The sequence below is a fragment of the Falco cherrug genome, chromosome 5 (genome assembly GCF_023634085.1).
Source record: "Falco cherrug isolate bFalChe1 chromosome 5, bFalChe1.pri, whole genome shotgun sequence".
NCBI classification, from domain to species: Eukaryota; Metazoa; Chordata; class Aves; order Falconiformes; family Falconidae; genus Falco; species Falco cherrug.
In genome coordinates this window covers 66,430,871-66,450,073 of record NC_073701.1, presented here as the reverse complement: position 1 = coordinate 66,450,073, position 19,203 = coordinate 66,430,871, and the positions used below count along the sequence as shown (strand labels likewise).

Here is a 19,203-nt window from a genome sequence, read left to right as displayed (position 1 = left end):
CGTGGCAGTTAGGGACGTGGTTTAGTGGTGGGCTTGGCAGTGCTAGTTAATGATCTTAAGGGAGTTTTCCAACCTAAACAATTCTATGATGCTACTTAAATTTACGGCACGTCTGTAAGAGGCAATTCATTATGCTGATGCATAAGCATTATAATGTACCTTGTACTTAACACACTCTTTCGATATGTGTAAAGAGCATTCTGAGGCTCTTGGTAGTATCATTTTGTGCTACTTTGATGAGGGACCTAGTGTTTGGCTGTTACCTTTTCCAGGTGAGGTACTTTTAAGTAGCCAGTTTTAGGCTGTTTGAGGGAGCATATCACTAGTGAGTTTGAGTCATCCCAATGATCATTCCCGTAAGTTGTATGACTACCTTTGCATGGACTGGAGATGCATACTCAGTGGATTGCAGATGGAAATAACTTTTTAAAATGATGTGCCTCACAGTTTTCAGTTCTGTAGCTGAACAAGATTAGAAGTCATGCAGAATTAGGCAAACAGGGTTCAAACTACAGGTACTTAATAAACCTGGAAGAGCAGAAGCTTTTCTTGTAGGAAAGACCAGCGTTTTATGGTTTTACAGCAATTCGTCATGCAGCAGTAGCTCAGTTTCGTCAGGCTGGGCGATGAGAACCGGGTGTTACTGCGGGCTGCTCCTGTTAGTCACCCCTGACCAAGAACAGCGGAGCTGCAGCCAGGCAGTCATAGGCTGTTCAACTGCTCCCTGGCTGGTGGAAACACAAGGGATAGTGCTGCCAGTTCCTTCTCCTTTATTTTGGAAAACTAAGTAACTGCTGGGGCTGCAAGAAGGATCCTCAGTGTTCGGTTTGATAACAATATATTTTATTTTTGTATTTTGTTTATTTTCTCATATTTTTTTTTTGCCTTTGCCCCCACCTTAAGGAAAAAAATATTTTAGGTGGGTAACAACAGGACCTTGGATCAAAGGCTCTGTGGTGTCTGTAGATGCCTACATCTATAGCTACCATTCCTCCCCATGAAAACAGAAGGGAGAAGATGGCACGAAGGCAAGAGTATGGCAGGATTATATCTGTTTTAGTGGGATTGGATCTGTCAAACTGTAGCTCTGTAGCTGTACCTGCTTTCTTGCAAAAATCCTTGAGAAAATTTTTTACTAATATTCCGAATGTCATTTTTACATCTATTTGTATGGCACATCCTTATTTTCTCTTTAACAGTGTTTATTTTCACTTGGATCTGTTGTTTTGCCATTAAGTATGTCACTTCTGGCAGTTGATCCATTCCAGTTAGTCTTGCATTGATTGTAGAGGAAAACTTTACATATTTTTGTTTGCAGTATGTCTATTAATATTATTAGTTCCTCCTCACTAAAATTTACTGCAATTTCCTTTCTTCCTTAGGATTGAAAGAATCTGCAATTCTGGAAAATTAAGTTGTTCTCTCCAGTATTCCTCACAAACTGCAAGATACTTAGAATTGCAGCTGCTTAGTAGGAACTAGGCGTTTCCAGTTAGTTTTTAAGTTTGCCTAAGAAGCCTGTTTGTTGTCAGTTTTAGGAATTTATTTTAATTTAGCTTCATGTTTTTCAGTTTTGATATCAATTGACTGGACTGGACAGGGGTTTTGAAATTTTAAAAAAATATAAAAAAACAGCTTTAAAAATGAAGCGGTTTGTTTTAAATGTGTTTGTGAGGTACACAGAGACCACCTAGTAGTGGATAGCAGGGTAACACCCAGACTTCATCTTTAAATTTGTTGCTACTAAGTAATGCTGGCATCTCCAGATCACTTATTTCCTCTCAGGAAATAGCACTGGAGACTAATGAAGATTGTGTCCTTGTGTAAGACAAGCTTAATTTTCTGCCTGTGCCACTTCTTACATACCATCACCAGTTTCTGTTCTTGAAGAAATTGTCTTTTTCAGTTCTTTGATAATTGGTGGGGTAAGGACAGACTCTTAATAGAGTGACAAAAGAAGAAAGCTTGTACTGATGCTAGGCAATGCTTTCCTCTCATTTTGTAGGGCTGATGGCAGGCCACAGGTGTCTAATCTAGCAGGCCTGACACTTTCACAGTTTAAAATCTGGGAGTTCCAAATGAGACCAATTCAAGTCCCATCCTTAAGTATCTTCCTGCAGAAAAGCAGTAATCTGGCTGCTCTGTCAGTCCTTTTTCATTTCATTGCAGATTGGGATTTTGTTTGATTTTCTGACCCTAATGATGCTTCAGTTCCTTTGCATGCTGTGTTTCAAAACTTATAAATTGGCAATATTTGCAAATATAGAAAACAGGTTAGCATAACAGAGTGGTAAGGGGAAAAGACTCTCTAATGAGGAGTGTTATGTGTATGAGGCTAACTGTTCTGAAAATTTTGTTCCTGGTCTTTATGTTTTACCTTTTTCAAAAGCTAGATGTGTAACGCTGCTGCTTGGCAGGATTTTAAGTATGCTTGTTGTACCTTGTAAGCCTTACCAATGTGGGGGGTGGGGTGGTGGTGGTAAGTACGCTGTTTAGCATGCAGATTTTATCACCAGGTCATTGAGAATTTCCTCAGATTTTATTCAAAATCAGTTCTCTGGTACTAGTTAATTGGCTATATATTAACGTCAGCCTCATCAGAGATAGCATGGTTTCCTGTATAATGTGGTGTTGATCATCTGTAAATGCTAAGTTTTGATCAGAAAATTTAATCATACTTGTTTCACATCTTTTAACTGGTTTCAGTGATATAAGACTTTAGAATACTAGCTATTTGTCTGTAATTCTGTAGTGATGTAGTAATGTTTGGTTTGGGTTTTTTTTTTGTGCCTGGGAAGACAGTTATTGAAGAATTTTTCTTGTTCCCATATTTAGCTTTTACTTTATTAGGAATGACTGTGTAATTTCTAACTTGGCGATATTTAAATAATTCCTCTTATAAGAAAAATCATATATTATGCTTATCTCCCAAAATATAACCTCTTGTCCCAGTCTCAAGCTGTTTTCTGGGTTTTCAGTATGGATGGATTAATGTAACATTAAACTATCTCAGTGCAGGTAGAAGGTTAAGATGATTCTGGCAGAAAGTCAAGAGGATTACTTTAAAGGCAATGAATATGATAATTTCCACACTAAATGTAATTGAATTGTCATGAGGCATAGTACAGTGCAAACTTAATTCTTATGTTACTTATGCAGAGGAAAGGAATGTCAGCCATGGCCATGTTTTCAGCATAAATCAGGATTCAAGTTTCTGGTGCAAAGACAGTTCTGCATTCTTTTAAGCAAAGGTTTAAACTTCATTTCAACTTCTGCCACTTATTCCATCTTTGGTGTTGAAGAGCTGTGCATGTCCCTTTGAGTAAGTTTTCAAATAGAAGTAACAACCTATTTTTTATTTCTGTTAATTAAAAATTGCTTTTTACTTGAATATGTCAACTAGTATGTATTACAATATTGACTACTTATTATTCAGCCAAACTCTTTCTCAAACGAAATCTAATCTCTCTTTTACTGGGAAAATAGTCATAGGATTTCCCTGACACACACGCACTTCTTTAAGCCCAGCAGCAGTCACGCTTTAAACAAGTAAGCTTTTCCCCCATATCTGTCCGTTGGAGAAGCAAAGATTAGGATTGCTCAGTAACTGAATTCTCTGAAGGAATGTCGGCTTTCTAAGCAAGCATATTTTTTTAAAATTTTAAATTTTAAAAGTTTACTATTAGAAAATCTGTAATTGGCCTTCTATAAACACTTACTGTAACTACAGTTTTCTCTGTGTCTTACAAAAGAAAATGCAGTTTAGTTTTTATTATGGTTACTTTAGCTTCCCAGTTTGAAAGTAGTACTAGGCTCCATCTACTACTTTATGTCAGGTTTGATTCAGTTCAGTGGGCATAGTACATCAACTAGTAGAGGATGAAAAATAGATTGTTACAGTTGTTGGGGAACATTAGTGCTTGAATGCACTCAGTGTAGAGTTCCGTGTGTGCCCTTGTGTGGTGACAGCGCTGGGGGGGGTGGGGGGGGTGGGGTGGTTTCTAGAAGGGCACATAAGCGTTCTGTCCTGGTCAGCCTTCACATAAGTAGCTGGGGTAACAGGGTCCCACAGTTGCTATAAAGTTGCGTCGGAGAAAAAACAAGCTGAAGGCAAACTGCTTTGTGTCCTGCAGTCCTCTTTAAGCTTAGGGGTAAAGGTGGATCCAGCACCTGAAGGAGCAGGAGGACCAACGCACTGCTTGGACAGCCCTGAAGGCTGAGCAATATGAAATGAATCTACTCACGTCTCCTTACAGGGAGGAAATAAATTATTTGTCAGTGTTGGGGCAGAGAGATGCATAGCTTCTAAATGCAGCAGATGTCAATCTTAATCTTTTTTTTTTTTTTTTTTCTTTCCCTCTTCCCTACAGTTGTGTAAATGCACGTGCACTGGTTCTGGTGCACACTGGAAAAAATGGCAGAGCTCAATGTCCTCGCTAATAAATGGTAGAAATATGATTGGCAAATGGTGGTGACAAGCAGAAGGGAGCCAGAATGTGGAAAACAGAATGTTAACTTTTGGAGATAAGTGAAAGCTTTAAAGAAGCAGTCAGGCTTCCCATTGGGGAAGTTTGGGACAAGCATCGCAGTTGCCTGAATGCTGGTGCTTGTGCCCCTGATGGGGTTTACTGAGGTTCTCTCTGTGTTCCCCTAAAAAAACTTAAAGTGAAAACATGTAGAGACTGTGCCAGATCTCTAACAGATGGCTTAGAAGGCCACCCCTGGCATAACTTGTCTAAGTAGCTGAGAAATACATAGGTAAATCTCATTAAAGAAATACTGAGTTTAAACATATAGATGTGTTAATAATGTCATCAATAGAAAACTGTAATATCTGATCCATTTTTCTATTTCATGGCCCAGGTGGATGATATGTACAGTTCCTGAAGTTCAGTATGTTGGCATGAACCAAATAGTGAAGAAAAAACACATGCTTGGACTTATTTTTATAACAGTGTGTGCTGAAAAACTACTGCAAATGTTTTTAAAGCTTTCCTTGATTTAGACTTTATTGCCTTTTAACAATTGAGACACTCAGCTCTTGAATCTCACAAACTTATCATTGATTTGCCTCATTGATTTCAAATCATAATCACAGTTGGGATATTGAGGTGCATGATGTTGTTGAATGTTCAAAGCAGCATCTTTCATACTTTTCCTTCCTTGGTGCCCTCTTTACATTCCCTTCCATGTCCTAGAGATGGTTTCTGCCAAGGGAGCAATACCAAGGAATCTAATTCAGTTGCACGTGCGGTTTGCTTCACCTTGTCTTGATAAAACCAGTTTTATGTAAACTTTCTTCACTACTGTAGTAAACAGCTGCATCTGCAGTGTACTGATGCTTGCCCACACATCCATTTTTTTCTTGCCTGTCAGCCTTCTGTTGTCATATCCTTATGCTTATTGAAACTCTGGGTTGCACAGGTTGCAGTTCTGATACTATAATGAAATCCTTCCCTATTTTCTGAGAAATATGTGTTAAGCAATTTCTCGGATGAAGTCATGTAGTATTTCTTCAGCGTTCATCAGGGTTCTTATCCCTGTCTACCAACCCTGTAAATAATTCACACTTCTGTTATAAACCAGTAGTGTATGTTTTGGCTTTGTTTGACTAGGTCAGGGGTCCTCAAACTACAGCCCACGGGCCAGATACGGCCCCCAGGGTCCTCAGTCCGGCCCCTGGTATTTACAGAACCCCTCTGACACCCACCCCCCCACCCCCCCCACCCCCCGCCGGGGGTTGGGGGGGAAACCAAGCAGCCACAGATGACTGCCTGCCACTTAATCCACGTGCCGGCCCCCTGTTTAAAAAGTTTGAGGACCCCTGGACTAGGTGAATGTTTGTGGAATTAGCAACTAGTAGCCTCTACTGTGTTCTTCAGTCTTTCAGTTAGTGGATTGTGAGGTATTATTTATTTTTTGTTTGTTTTTAGCTTTTATTGAATACCTGCTTTGGCGGAGAATTGGGAACATTCTAAATTCAGCAATTAGGATACCATCCAGTAATTTTATTTTACTCTGAACAGTATTCAAGACATGCACCAAGGTCATATTTTGCTTTAATACAATTGTTTTGGCATTTCTCCATCCAAGTAGTGCCTCTGAAGTTGAAGATTATTTCCCAAGTATTTAGCTGCAGTTCTTTGTTAACAAGGGAGAGAATCTGAACAGCACTATTTTAATTCTCCACAGGTGCAGATGCTGAGCAAGATGCTGCTATCAAACTTGCCCAGGAAAGAGCAGAGATAGTTGCCAAGTATGACAGAGTAAGTGAACTCAATAATAATTTTAAAGACATTTCATAATTAATCTTAGTAATATCTGTTTAAAAAATGAATCATGGTTCCCACTAGCTTTTGTTTAAAATAGTCTATGTGCAACTAATCTGATGGTTCCATGATATGCTGTCCTCTGGGTGAACTAAATTCTCTTTCCATGGGGGATATTCTGGATAAAGACTCAGTCAACTCATTTTTCAGGTGCATGGCAAGTTGCTTTGGGGCTATTTTACGGTAGTATAATCTATTAGAAGTAATGAAACTGGGGTGTTTGACAATGCTCGGTGTATCTATGAGATCGGAATGACTCTTATTTTACTTTTTATTTACTTAATTGTTTGGGTTTGGTAATGGAAACATTTAAATCATTACAGAGAACTGCACTGTTTGTCAGATTGCTGTGAGGAATTGAAATACCTTAGTTGTATCTTTTTTTGTCTTGAACCACTTGTCAAGTAAAAGCCTGGCACAGAGTATGCCTAGAATGCCTACACCACACTCACATATTCTTTTAACACTTGTGGACTTTGTAAGTGTCATTGGAGTACTGAGCAATACACTTGTTTGTAGAATTCATGAAATGTTTTACATGCTAGACCGAGTGGTGGTTTGCACAGTGTGCACTTAAGTGAGTGGCTGTGAGGTTGTTTTTTTTTTTTTTTAATAAGGAAAATACATGCACATGCATGGTGAGTTGACCACGACTGGACACCAGGTGCCCGCCAGACCTGCCCTATCACTCTTCTCAGCAGAACAAGGGAGAGAAAATTAACAGAAGGCTTGCAGGTCAAGATAAGGACAGGGAGACATCACTCACCAATTATCATCATGGGCAAAACAGACTTGAGTTGGGGAAATTAGTTTATTACCAATCAAAATCAGAGTAGGATAATGAGAAAACAAGAACTAAATCTTTAGAACACCTTCTCCCCCACCTCCCTTCTTCCTAGGCTCAGCTTCATTCCCAGTTTCTCTACCTCTCCCCACCAGTGGTGCAGTGGAACTGGGAATGGGAGTTATGGGTCAGTTCATCACACATTGTCTCTGCCGCTCCTTCCTCATCAGGGGGAAAACTCACGCTCTCCCCCTGCTCCAGCATGGGGTCCCTCCTGTGGCAGACAGTCCTTTATGAACTTCTCCAATGTGAGCTCTTCCCATGGACTGCAGTTCTTCACAAACTGCTCCATCGTGGGTCCCTTCCACAGGCTGCAGTCCTTCAGGCACCGACTGTTCCAGCCTGGGTCCCCTGCCATCATAAGACTGACCAGCAAACCTGCTCCAGCCTGGGCTCCTCTCCTCACAGGGCCACAGGCCCTGTCAGGATCTGCACCAGCATGGGCTGCCCATGGCTCACAGCATCCCTTGGGCATCCCCCTGCTCTGTCATGGGGTCCCCCACAAGCTGCCCCACTGTCACCCTCCATGGGCTGCGTGGGCTTCCCCATGGGCTGCCAGGGAATCTCTGCTCTGGTGCCTGGAGCACCTCCTGCCCCTCCTTCACTGATCTTGGTGTCTGCAGAGTTGATCCTCTCACATATTCTCACTCCTCTCTTCCGCTGCAATTGCTGTTGTGCGGTGTGGTATTTTTCCCCCTTCTTAAATATGTTATCCCAGAGGCACTGTCACTGGTAAGCTCGGTCTTGCCCAGCAGTGCTTCTGACTGGGTATGCCAGCCTGGAGCCAGCTAGCGATGGACTGTGTCGGACACAGGGAAAGTTTCTAGCAGCTTTTCACAGAAGCCACCCCTGTAGCCTCGCCCCTCGCTTGCTACCAAAACTTTGCCATATGAACCATGTACACTTTTTGTTCTGAGTGGTGGCCTCTCTTCATACCCAGCAACCTGTGCATAGCTCATACCGGAAGAATATATACCTGAAATATACTTAAATTTCTGCAAGTCTTAGGAAATTTGGTCGTCGGGGTAGAAGAGAAGAACATGAGTGAATGCATCATAGAGGGAAAAACCTCAGTGCTGCATTCTGTTTGATAGCTGCTGGAAGTCAGCAATAACGTTAGCTCAAGACTGTCAACAGTACGTGCTGTTGTCAGGTGATGGTTCAGGATAAATGGACAATGGAAATAAAAAAGTAGAAGGCACTCTGTAGGGACCTTGATGGACTGTTTGGAGGTGAACAACAGGTGTGAGATTATTATGAGTCTTTGGTTGAAATCGGTGGTTGAAATTTATTCTGTGTAACAGTGACCAAAAGAGTTTTTCTGTGATGAAAATACTGTTTGTAGGGACTGGGAGAAGTGTGCTGCTCTCCTTTTTCTTGGATGGTGAGTTTAGGACTAGTGTTTTGCTCCCCCTCCTCTACCCTACTACCAGTGTATCCCAAAGGTTATGCTTTCAGTGGTTGAATCCTGTCTTCTGTGTCTCAGCTTATTGTTTCATAAACCTTAATATGACTCTTTTTGTTTTCTTACCCCCCCCCCCCCTCTCTCTTTAGGGACGGGAGGGTGCACAGATTGAACCATGGGAAGATGCTGACTATCGTCTTTACAAAGTCACAGATAGATTTGGGTTTCTACAGTAAGTAGCAAGCTTGAAAAGAAAGTAAGATTAAGAGTTTCCTACTATTACTGTTTATGCTTTTTATTGTATTGCCTGTGTGCTGAAATTTATTATGCCTTTTAATAGATCTTCTGGAAACTGCTGTGTAAGTTTTGGGTGATCTTTTACTGTGCTTTTCAATTCCATTTCTAACTGGGTTTTAGTTCTGTAATTTGATCCTGCGTAGAGAGTGAAATATTTTTGAATATTTTATTTGGGACTGAAATTGCTAGTCTACAAAAAAGGTATTTCAAGCTCAATTAATCTGCAGATAAAATTTGGTTTTAAGTAACTGTGTTATAGAAACAAACCTGAAATTTTTGGAAGGATTTTTAAGGATTTTGTTATAATGTTGATCTTTAAAAAAAATCCCAACACATTTTAGATTACTCACACAGTTGTTCATATACAACCATTATCTGAATCCTTCAAAGATAAATACCATTTTACTTCATGTATTTAGTAACTTTACTGAAGTCTCTGCTGATTTGGGACCTGATAATGCATCTTAAAGTCAAGTCAGAAAATGCCAGAATCCAGATCCGTTTACCCTGTGGGTACGTCCTTTGTAACAAAAAAATCTCTTGTTTTTTTGGAAAATAAAAGGTGAGAGTATTAAATTATATTGGGATTTTTGTGGCTGGCAGATATGAAAATCCAACTTGCAGAAACTGAACACAAGCTGATTTGCTACTTTTAGTAAGATCCAGTCAAGACTCTGCTATACTTGGTGTTTGGCATTTATGTTTGAATGTGACACTGGAAGAGGTTTCCCAGAGAAACTGTGGCTGCCCCATCCCTGGCAGTGTTCAAGGCCAGGCTGGATGGAGCTTGGAGCAACCTGGTGTAGCGGAACGTGTCCCTGCCCATGGCAGGGGGATTAGGACAAGATAGTCTTTAAGGTCCCTTCCAACCCAAACCATTCTGTGAAGTGCAGTTAGAATCCAGAAAAATCAGTGCTGATCAGAAAACTTAATAATAACTATGTGCTTTATAGTACTGGGGGTGGAGGGTGTGTGTGTGTGGGTGGTGGTTTGGGAGGAATTCCCCCTCCCCCCCCCTTCTATTTTGTAATGTCATTGTTTTTATAGGCTGTCAGTTAAGTCATTTTTACCTGTAGACTGCCTTTTGCTTCATCAGGGTGAGTTAATTTGGTGTATGACTTCCAAACAATTCTGTTTTACACAGAGAGGTACGTCTTTGTGTTGGTACCACGTGAAGGTATTCTTAATGCAGAATGGATTTAAGAATTGTTTCTTGTGCAGAAGTAATTGAAGCCACCGCTAGGTTCACCACTGACTTCAGTGGGAATTGATTCATGTGCCTTGAGATTTGTGAGTGGATTCTTGATTTTGGTATCCTAATGAACTCCTGAACTTTTCCTGTTACTTGTATTTAATATTAGCCTTTTTGTTAGGCCTGGAAGGATGTTCGTGTCTGCTGCAGTTGCTGCTGCAGTCAGTTTTCAGGACTCTTGTGTTTCCTGGCTTCAATGCGATGGTATGTTTCAGATGCAGTTATGAACGTGCTGCTTGGCAAATCAAGACATGCCAGTTTCTGTGCTGCTGTAGGCACAGGCTACTGTGGGCACCCTTACATCGCAATGCAGTTGTTCTTGTGATGTAGTAGGGTAGGTGAACCATAGTGATTAGACCATACTTCCTCCCTAGTAATGTCTTTAGTCACCAATGCAGACAGAATTCATTCTCTATATAGTCACCTTCAAAGATCAAAAATCTGAAAGATTTATAATAATGAAGACTGCACAAATTAACACTGTGTGTAGGTACTCTGTCTCTTCACTATTTGTGGAATATTTCTTGCTTATACGCTATTTGATGTTGCATTATACGGCAGATTTTACCTGAGAGTGCCATCAAGGTTGCTTTATGATTCTTTAAAGCAAATTCATTGCAAATGATGTTTTTATTTTCCGGAGAAATAAAAGCTCTCCTAATAGGAGAGCTATAATTAAGCTAAACATATCAACTGTCTTTCCTTGAAAAAGCATTATATATTGCACTATAGATTTTACCTATGGTCTAGATTCATGTATACTGTGACACTGAGCCTGTGCAATCTTCTGTTTCTGAAAGAAACTCCTGTTCCTATGGGAATTTGAAATTAAGTGGTGTATACCAAAAGTCTCAAATGGTTATCATCCATGAGAGCCATAATTCCCTGTGACCTATCGGGTGTTTACAGTGTAAATTAACAAACAGCTGATGCAGACTGAAAACTCAAAATCTGGGGACAGTATGAAACTTGCTGTGCTCTAGTTAAATTGAGATCTGCAGTGATTTGTAACCTTGTTTATATTTGCATCTTAAAATACCAATTAGATGAAAAATGTCTTTTGTATCAGAAGGCTGCTGAAAGTGGGGAACCTGATGGAAAATTAGGGCTTGTTTTCTCAAGTGCCATATCTCTCTATTACTATCAGTATTTTATAAACTTTTTTTTTTTTTGGCTATGTTCTGTCTGCAGCTTTCATTGGCTCTGCAAAGGGGGTGCATTCAAAGTTCAGCTGTTTACTGACAGGGCAGAAAAGATAGGTTTAGAATAAAGCACTCAAACTGCCTGGGTAACTTACCACCAAGGAGAATATGGGAGAAAGTAAAGACTAGAGATTTTCAAAGAGTTTTCAAAGTTTTGGTCAAATCTAAGATTCTTCTGAGCCCCGGTGTCCTTATTTGTGTGTCAACTTGGGGAACCTGAAGACACACTTCTATTGTCCTCCTGCCATACCAGTAGAAGTGGGTAAAACTTTTTAGATTTTCTTCTGAGAGCATACTGAGTAGCAGAGGGAAGGTGTCTGTCTTTTATGTAACGGTGTAGAAATCGCTAGTGATTGGAAACAGATACGACATTTCCCTTCAGGTGAAATACCTCATCTTAAGGCTTACTTTCATTTAAAACCCATGGATGAAATATATTGCAGCTCTGGTTGATTCTGATTGTTGTTGTAGTATTTATTGTTTACAGTAGTTAGGAACATCTTTGCACTGTCTTAAAATTTTCATAGCTGCTGACTTAAGAACACTATTTAATTTGTTCACTGTAGTACTTTTCTAATTCTGCAAATGAATATGGAACTTTATTGACTTTGGATATTAAAAGGAAATTGGTGTGGACAGGTTATTAAAATAGCTATATACCTATTTGAAACAAAAACCAAAAAAGCTGAGTTGTTCCCTAAATTCATTAAGTATTAAGAAAGTAAGTTCAGTGAGAAGTGCCGAAGCATTATAATAATGAGACTTGTTTGAAATTAATAAAGAGAAGTTTTAGAGGGAAGTTTCATATGAGAAGAAGGTTTCCAGCAAACATGCTGAGCTGTGAAATAATCACCTAGGGAGCTGAAGGGGTCTGTCTCTTGGTTTAAGATCAGATGGTACAAACCAAAAGGCACCTCTGTGAGGAGTTTTGTCAATGGGATTGGCAAAGATAGGTGCATCCCCATGAGTAGGAAATCAAGCAAGGGGGACAGGAGGCCTGCATGGATGAGCAAGGAGCTGCTGGCAAACCTCATTTAAAAAAAAAAAAAAAGAGGAAGAGGAAGTTTAGAGAATGTGGAAAAAGAGACCACTTGGGAGGAATAGAGGGATGTGGTCAGAACATGCAGAGAGGTGACGAGGAAAGCTGAGGTCCACTTGGAATGGAAGGTCATGGACAACAAGAACAGCTTCTTCAAGTACATCAGCAGGAAAACAATGACTAGGGAAAACGTGGGCTGCTGCTGAATGAGGTGAGTGCCCTAGTGACGGACACAGAGAAGGCGGAGTTACTGAATGACTTCCCTTGCTTCTGTCTTCACTGCCAAGGCCAGCCTTCTGGTTTCCCAGACCCTGGAGGGCAAGAGAGGAAGTCTGGAGAAAGGAAGACTTTCCCTTGGTGGATGAGGATCAGGTTAGAGATCACTTAAGCAGACTTGACTCACAAATCCATGGGCCCCGATAGGATGCACCCCATAATGCTGAAGGAGCTGGCGGATGTTATTACTGAGCCACTCTATCTTTTCTGAAAGGTCACAAAGAAGAGGAGAGGTACCTGAGCACTGGAGAAAGCCATTGTCACTCCAGTCTTCAAAAAAGGCAAGGAGGACCCAGGAAACTACAGACCAGTCAACCTCACCTCCATCCCTGGAAGAGTGATGGGACAGCTCACCCTGGAGGTCATCTCTAAGCATGAGGAGGAAAAGAAGGCTATCAGGAACTGAACATGGATTCACCAAGGGGAAATCATGCCTGATCAACCTAATCACCTTCTACGGTGGAATGACTGGCTGGTTAGACAAGGGGAGAGCAGAGGATGTTGTCTATCTTGACCTCAGCAAGGTTTTTGACACTCTCCCATAAGATCCCCATGGGCAGGCGCAGGCAGTGTGGGTGAGGTGGGTGGGCAGTGAGGTGTTCTGAGAACTGGCCGAGCGGCAGAGCTCAGCGAGCTGTGACCAGCGGTGCAGGCTCTGGCTGGAGGCCTGTAGCTCGTGGTGTTCCCCAGGGGTCAGTGCTGGGTCTGGTCCTGTTCAGCTTCTCATCACTGTCCTGGATGCAGGGACAGAGTGTGCCCTCAGCAGGTTTGCTGATGATACAGAACTGGGAGGAGTGGCTGGTGCACCAGAAGGCTGCGCTGCCATTCAGTGAGACCTGGACAGGCTGGAGAGCTGGGTGAAGGGGAACCTTGTGAGGTTCAACCAAGGCAAGTGTAGGGTCCTGCACATACGAAGAAACCACCCCATGCACCAGTACAGGCTGGGGCTGACTTGCTGGAAGGCAGCTCTGAAGAACCCTGGAGTTCTGGAGAACAGCAAGCTGCCCGTGGGCCAGCAGTGTGCTCTTATGGCCAAGTCCCAATGGGACCCCTGGGGCACGTTAGGAGGAGCATGGCCAGCAGGTTAAGGGAGTGGAGTGGATCTTTCCCCTCTGCTCTGCGCTGGTGTGGCCCCGCCTGGAGTGCTGTGTCCAGTGCTTGGCTCCCCAGTTCAAGAGAGACAGGGAGCTGCTGTAGAGGGGCCAGCAGAGGCTACAGAGGTGGTGAGGAGACTGGAGCATCTCCCTGATGAGGACAGGCTGAGAGAGCTGGGGCTGTTCAGCCTGGGGAAGAGAAGACCAAGAGGGGATCTTGTCAGGAGGATTGGGCCAGGCTCTTTTCAGTGGCGCCCAGTGACAGGACAAGGGGCAGTGGGCACAAACTGCAGCATAGGGAGCTCCTTCTGAATGCAAGGGAGACCTTCTGTACCTTGAGGGTGGCAGAGCAGGGGAACAGGCTGCCCACAGAAGCTGTGCTGTCTACTTCTCTGCAGACATTCAAAACCCACCTGGATGTGATTCTATGCAACCTGGTCTGGGAGAACCTGCTTTACCAGGGGTTGGACTAGATGATCTCCAAAAGTCCCTTCCAACCCTGACCATTCTGTGATTTTCTGACTAAATTGTAATGGGTGTGTTTTCAGTAGAGAAGCTTACAAATTGCATGAAGCGTGCATGAACAAGAGTGAGTTAAAATCTCATTGTTGGCTAAAATGTAGAAAACTTGGTCTTACCAATTACTGTTGTTGCGAGGCTGTAAAGGAGTGGTGGCCATTATGGTTTATTTAAGTCATATGCTGTTGCGGGCAAACCAGTCTCAACCGGGGGAATCTTTTACGTAATTTAATTTATTGCCAAATAACACAACTGGATGGATACTGGGCAGGGGGATCCAGAAACATAAAACTTTTAATGGATACCTAGGGGAAACACCTCTTTCCCCTCTGCCTCCAGGACAAACTTCCCTTGCTTTTTGCTGTGGGTTACCCTTGGCTCACCCTAGTTCCTTTGGTGAAGCAACAGGCATTGCAGGGGGGTTGAAGTCCATCATGTCATGGCTTCTTTCTGCTGCTCCTGGTTTCTTGTTTTTGTCTTCTGTCTCGTCTTACATGTTTTCTGCTGCCCCAGTGTGGGTCTCTTGTGGGCTGCAGTCCCCTTGGAGATGTCCCTCCTGACCTCAGCATGGCACACCTCCTTCCAAGAGTGCATCTCCAGCCATGTTCCCAACAACATATTTCTGTATGATCTATATGAGAAGCAAAATCACCTTTACTTCTGCCCACATCTTCATTTCTCCTGCCTCTAGCAGTTGCCATGCTTTTAAAACTATATTTTAGTAGCGGTGTCACGGGTTGCTCTGACTGAAGTTTTGGCATATGGTGGCTGGGTTATTGCAGTTTCAGAGCCGGCTGGAGCAGCCATGACTGGCACAGGGCAGGTCATGGCCCCCTCCCACACAGGTCGCCTCTGCAGCACCTGGCTATTGAAACCCCACCAGTTCTGCCCAGTACACGTAGTGATGGGAACTGCCACCCTGGGTGCGGAGTCAAGCACTGGAAACTCACTGACACAAAAAAGTAACTGAGATACTGGCTGAGGAAGCAAGGTTTTTCTGTTGCTACCAGAACACTGTAAACACAACCATAGTTACTAGGTTGTCTGTAGTAAAACCCGACGGTGTTTTCTTCCTTCTGTAAGGCTGAGAATGTATTTGAAGAGAGATGCTTTCAGTGTGCTGTTTTCCAAGGGGGAAAAAAGACCTTTTCAGAGTCCAGAGGTCTCAAATGACTCTGAGGACATAGATCAGTTCTGGGAGCACTATGCTTCGGATGCTGATGTGCCTTCTCATAGCTGAGATTATGCTGCACGTGGTCCATGTGGACCCTGTTGATGGCTCTTTGTTTTTTCCAATGCAGTATTCCCAACCCTGTTACATTAATCTCAATTTGAAAAGCAATACAAAAAAGGTCAAGTAGCATTGGTTGATCTCAATACAATTTCATACAGTATTTATTCTATTAGGGTTGTTCATCTTAATGTAGGACTTGTTTCTGTCAAGTACTGTTGGTCTTCCTCAATGTCACCTCGTATACATGGAGTAGTGCCTATTAAAACTTTACTCTTGCCTTGCATAAGGTTTGTCTTAGAGGAGCCCATGTCCGGGAGCTTATCTTAGTTATGATCAAATATTTCTTATAGGTGAACTGTGGTTACCTATAATCCTAAAAATACATATTTTCCTTTTAGAGAAAGGCAGCAACTTCCCTGCCCAACAGTTGGGTACTCATACCCAAGGCATGGTCAGTGTTCAATACCATTTTTTTTTCCATTAAAAATCCTGCTGGACTCCTGCTTTCACATTATAGTGCAGGAATGCTGAATAATAGGGCTTGTGTGAAAAAGTCATTAATTTTTAAAAGGAACATTTTTTTTGTCTTCCAGGAAATCTAGCACCAGTGTTTGTGTGTACATTTTACCAGTGTTTTGATATGATTGAATAATCTTTTCTAGAAAATGTATACTTGAAACTGTGTCTGATGGATAGTTTGTTCTGTACCTGTTGTTGATTGATGCCTAGCACACTATCTCAGGGGACCACCGTAGTGCTCAGATCAGTCTCAGTCTATAATACACGACTTTTTCAATCAAGTGTTTTAGGAATGGGAGAAATGCCTTGGATCTCTTCACAGATAGTCATAACAAAAACTGTTTCAGCTGGTTTTGGAAATTAAGAAAATGGAGTATGTTTGGTATCCATGAAAATATGTTTTTTATTTGAGCGTTTTTCTTTTTTTTTTCCTCTTGGATTTGTTGTGTCTTTTTGGTCAACATTGTCAAGCCATTGTGTCAAGCGACTTCCCACCCCCAACCCCTGAGTTAATCAAAAGTTCTCATTTTATGCTCAGAATAAACACAGAAAAGCAGTACAGTGTTGCAGTTAAAGAAACCCACAAAACAAACAAGTAGAAAACAAAAAATAAAACCCCTACTCCAGAAAACTGGACCCATTGCACACCACAAAAAAACCCCAAACAGAACAGTTCCCTTCTGTCATATCTTAGAGTCTGGCTAGATTTTAAAGTAAATGTTCTTAATCTTTTCACTGTGGACTGTTCTTTCATAGAAACTTTATTTACTTTCTAGATACTTCACTTTGCAGTTTTTCTAGCAGCAGGCACTGATAAGGGGATAACTTCAGGGGAAAAAAACTAAAGGAATTTCTGAGTGTCTTGAAGCTCATAGCAGGCATTCCAGTCATGCCTTGGGATCTGGGCTTTCCCCCTTCCCCCTCTTTGAATTCTTTAGTTGATTTGTTACTGGTTTGGGATAGTTAAAAAAGCTACTAGAATTAATATTCCTTGAGTAGTGGCAAGTTCCCAACTACTACTAGGAATATTTTAAAAGATATTTGATTTCTTTTTTAAGCCTACAGTTTAAATAATATCTATATTAATTTGTCTACTTAGAAATGGCAATTATATGATTATTTTTATAGTTACATTATTAAAGGTCTTAAAGCAGCAAAAGAAAGCAACAAAACCAAATGCCCGTCAACATTTTGTAAATAAATAAGAATTTAAACTTTAACTGAAGATCATTGAAGCATATATTTAAAGATATATTTCTGTGAATGTATCCTTGTGTTTAGTTTTTGCCAAACTTTCTGGCTAGCTACAAGGATCAAAAAACTTTGTTCTTTCCCCCTCCTCCCTTCTCTGTCAAATATTAAGGTCGAATGGTCACAAGAGCACTGGTTGATAGGGGTTTGCAAAACAGTTTAAACTTTGTACATTCTCCTGGAACAGGGTAGAAGCTGAAAGCAACATTTTGCAACTCAGAAGGTCAACACCAATTTCATGTTTAAAGAGCCAGTCCTCTTTTGGGCCTTTCAGCACCCAGCCGAAAGTCAGAAAGCAGGATAAGCAGAACAGCCTCAGTTTTTTCCTAGGATAGCACAGAAAACTAAAATTTGAGCAAACAGCTGGCTCTGAACAGCTGGAAGGCATCTTGCTTAACTTAGGGCTCCACACCAGTATGCCCCTGTTCAATATACTGCCAGGTTCTGCACTTCTTTGTACCATAATCTCTAAGTCATTGAATGACATTCCCTCTCAAGGATGAGACATCAGCTGGGATCATTTGTTTGGTACCTGTTGGAACTAGTTATTTCAGTCTTTCATCAGACAGTGACCAAGCAAAAAGTATTAAAAAATAAATAAATTCTGCCCCTTTCCTTTTGAGTTAACAATTTGGATTTATATTATCTGGTGTGTATATTCTGTTTATATACACACAAGTATGTATATTCTTGTCTGATTGTTTTATTTATCTCTTTCTGTACATCACCTAGCTGTAGAAGGAGGTGTTCAGTTTTATAAGAAAACTGTTTAAGACCACAGTTGTGCTGTTCTAAGTAAGAAGAAAATAGCATTACTTTTTGGAATTCAGGGCAGATAGAGCTCAAGGCCAAATTTTACTACTCTACATTGGGAAACATAATTTGTGACTAATACATGCTGACTAATATATTGTGGGAAGCATTACAATTGCTCGGGTCTTAATAGCTATAAAGTAGAAATAACAGAAGAAACTACAGTTTATTTACTGCATCTTTACAAGAGCTTCTTTCTTGCCATCATTCATTGATGAACGGCATCAGCTGAATTGTCTTGTTAACTTTTCACAATGAGCTGTGAAAATCAAAAGCTGTCATGATATCACTTTAAAAATGCAGCAGTTATTTTCAAGACTTTTATTTCTCCAACCTGCACACTATTAATTCTTTTCAGGTCTTGTTAATATCAAGGTCTGTGTTAACTTGTATTGATAATTGTTATCTTACAGCATTAACCAATATTGTCAAGTTTTGTGGTCTATAACTTGGCTGATTCACCTTAAACATGTTTTTCTTTTACTACCTGTTCATTAAATGGAAACTGGGTATGTATGTGCAGTGTGGCAGATGCTTTTATGCTGATGAATATCCAGGGATTAGCGTAGTGAGGTTGGGCAGATTGGATTTTTGCAAGGTTGTTTTTGTTTGGTTGGTTTTTTTCCTCTAGTGAAGGAAAAGATGTACAATAGGAGTACTAATGGTAGAAAATACAGATGTGTGGGTTGTTCCCACCTGCTAACATTCAGAAAGCTCTCTTAAAAATTTGGGTTAGATTGTTGTATGGCTCTTATAATACCTCAGTGGTGATCCTGACGGAATCATACCAAATTACAGCAGCTGAGAATCTGACTCATACTCTTATTCTTTACCCCTGAGTCTCTTAAAACAGTGAACATGCCTTTAGAGTAGTTTGCTGATGGAGATTATTGTGTTGCCAGAGATGCTTTTTAAATGCAGAATTAGTTATTCTTTCCTTTGCTAAGATAGAGGCCTATCTGCTCTCTTCTATCAAACTTTACTCTTCAAAAATATGTATTGTGTTTTTATTAGCTGCAAAAATGAGCTAGGAGAGCAAAGAAATGGAGAGCTCAATCAAGAATTGTGAGATACTCCATTAGATTTCTCCAAATTAAGCTATTGATTTTTTTTCAGTATTATTATTTTG

The 19,203-nt window shown here is 41.1% G+C and overlaps 1 protein-coding gene across 3 annotated transcripts in view; it reads left to right on the top strand.

Moving 5' to 3' along the window:
- The window catches only part of USP6NL (USP6 N-terminal like), a 130,773-nt gene that overhangs the window by 51,840 nt on the left and 59,730 nt on the right, over positions 1-19,203 (top strand). For all 3 annotated transcript variants that reach the window (XM_055711449.1, XM_055711447.1, XM_027811927.2), the window contains 2 exons: positions 6,193-6,266; positions 8,728-8,810. In XM_055711449.1, the coding sequence (XP_055567424.1) occupies positions 6,193-6,266; positions 8,728-8,810 (157 nt within the window). The remainder of the gene's footprint in view (positions 1-6,192; positions 6,267-8,727; positions 8,811-19,203) is intronic.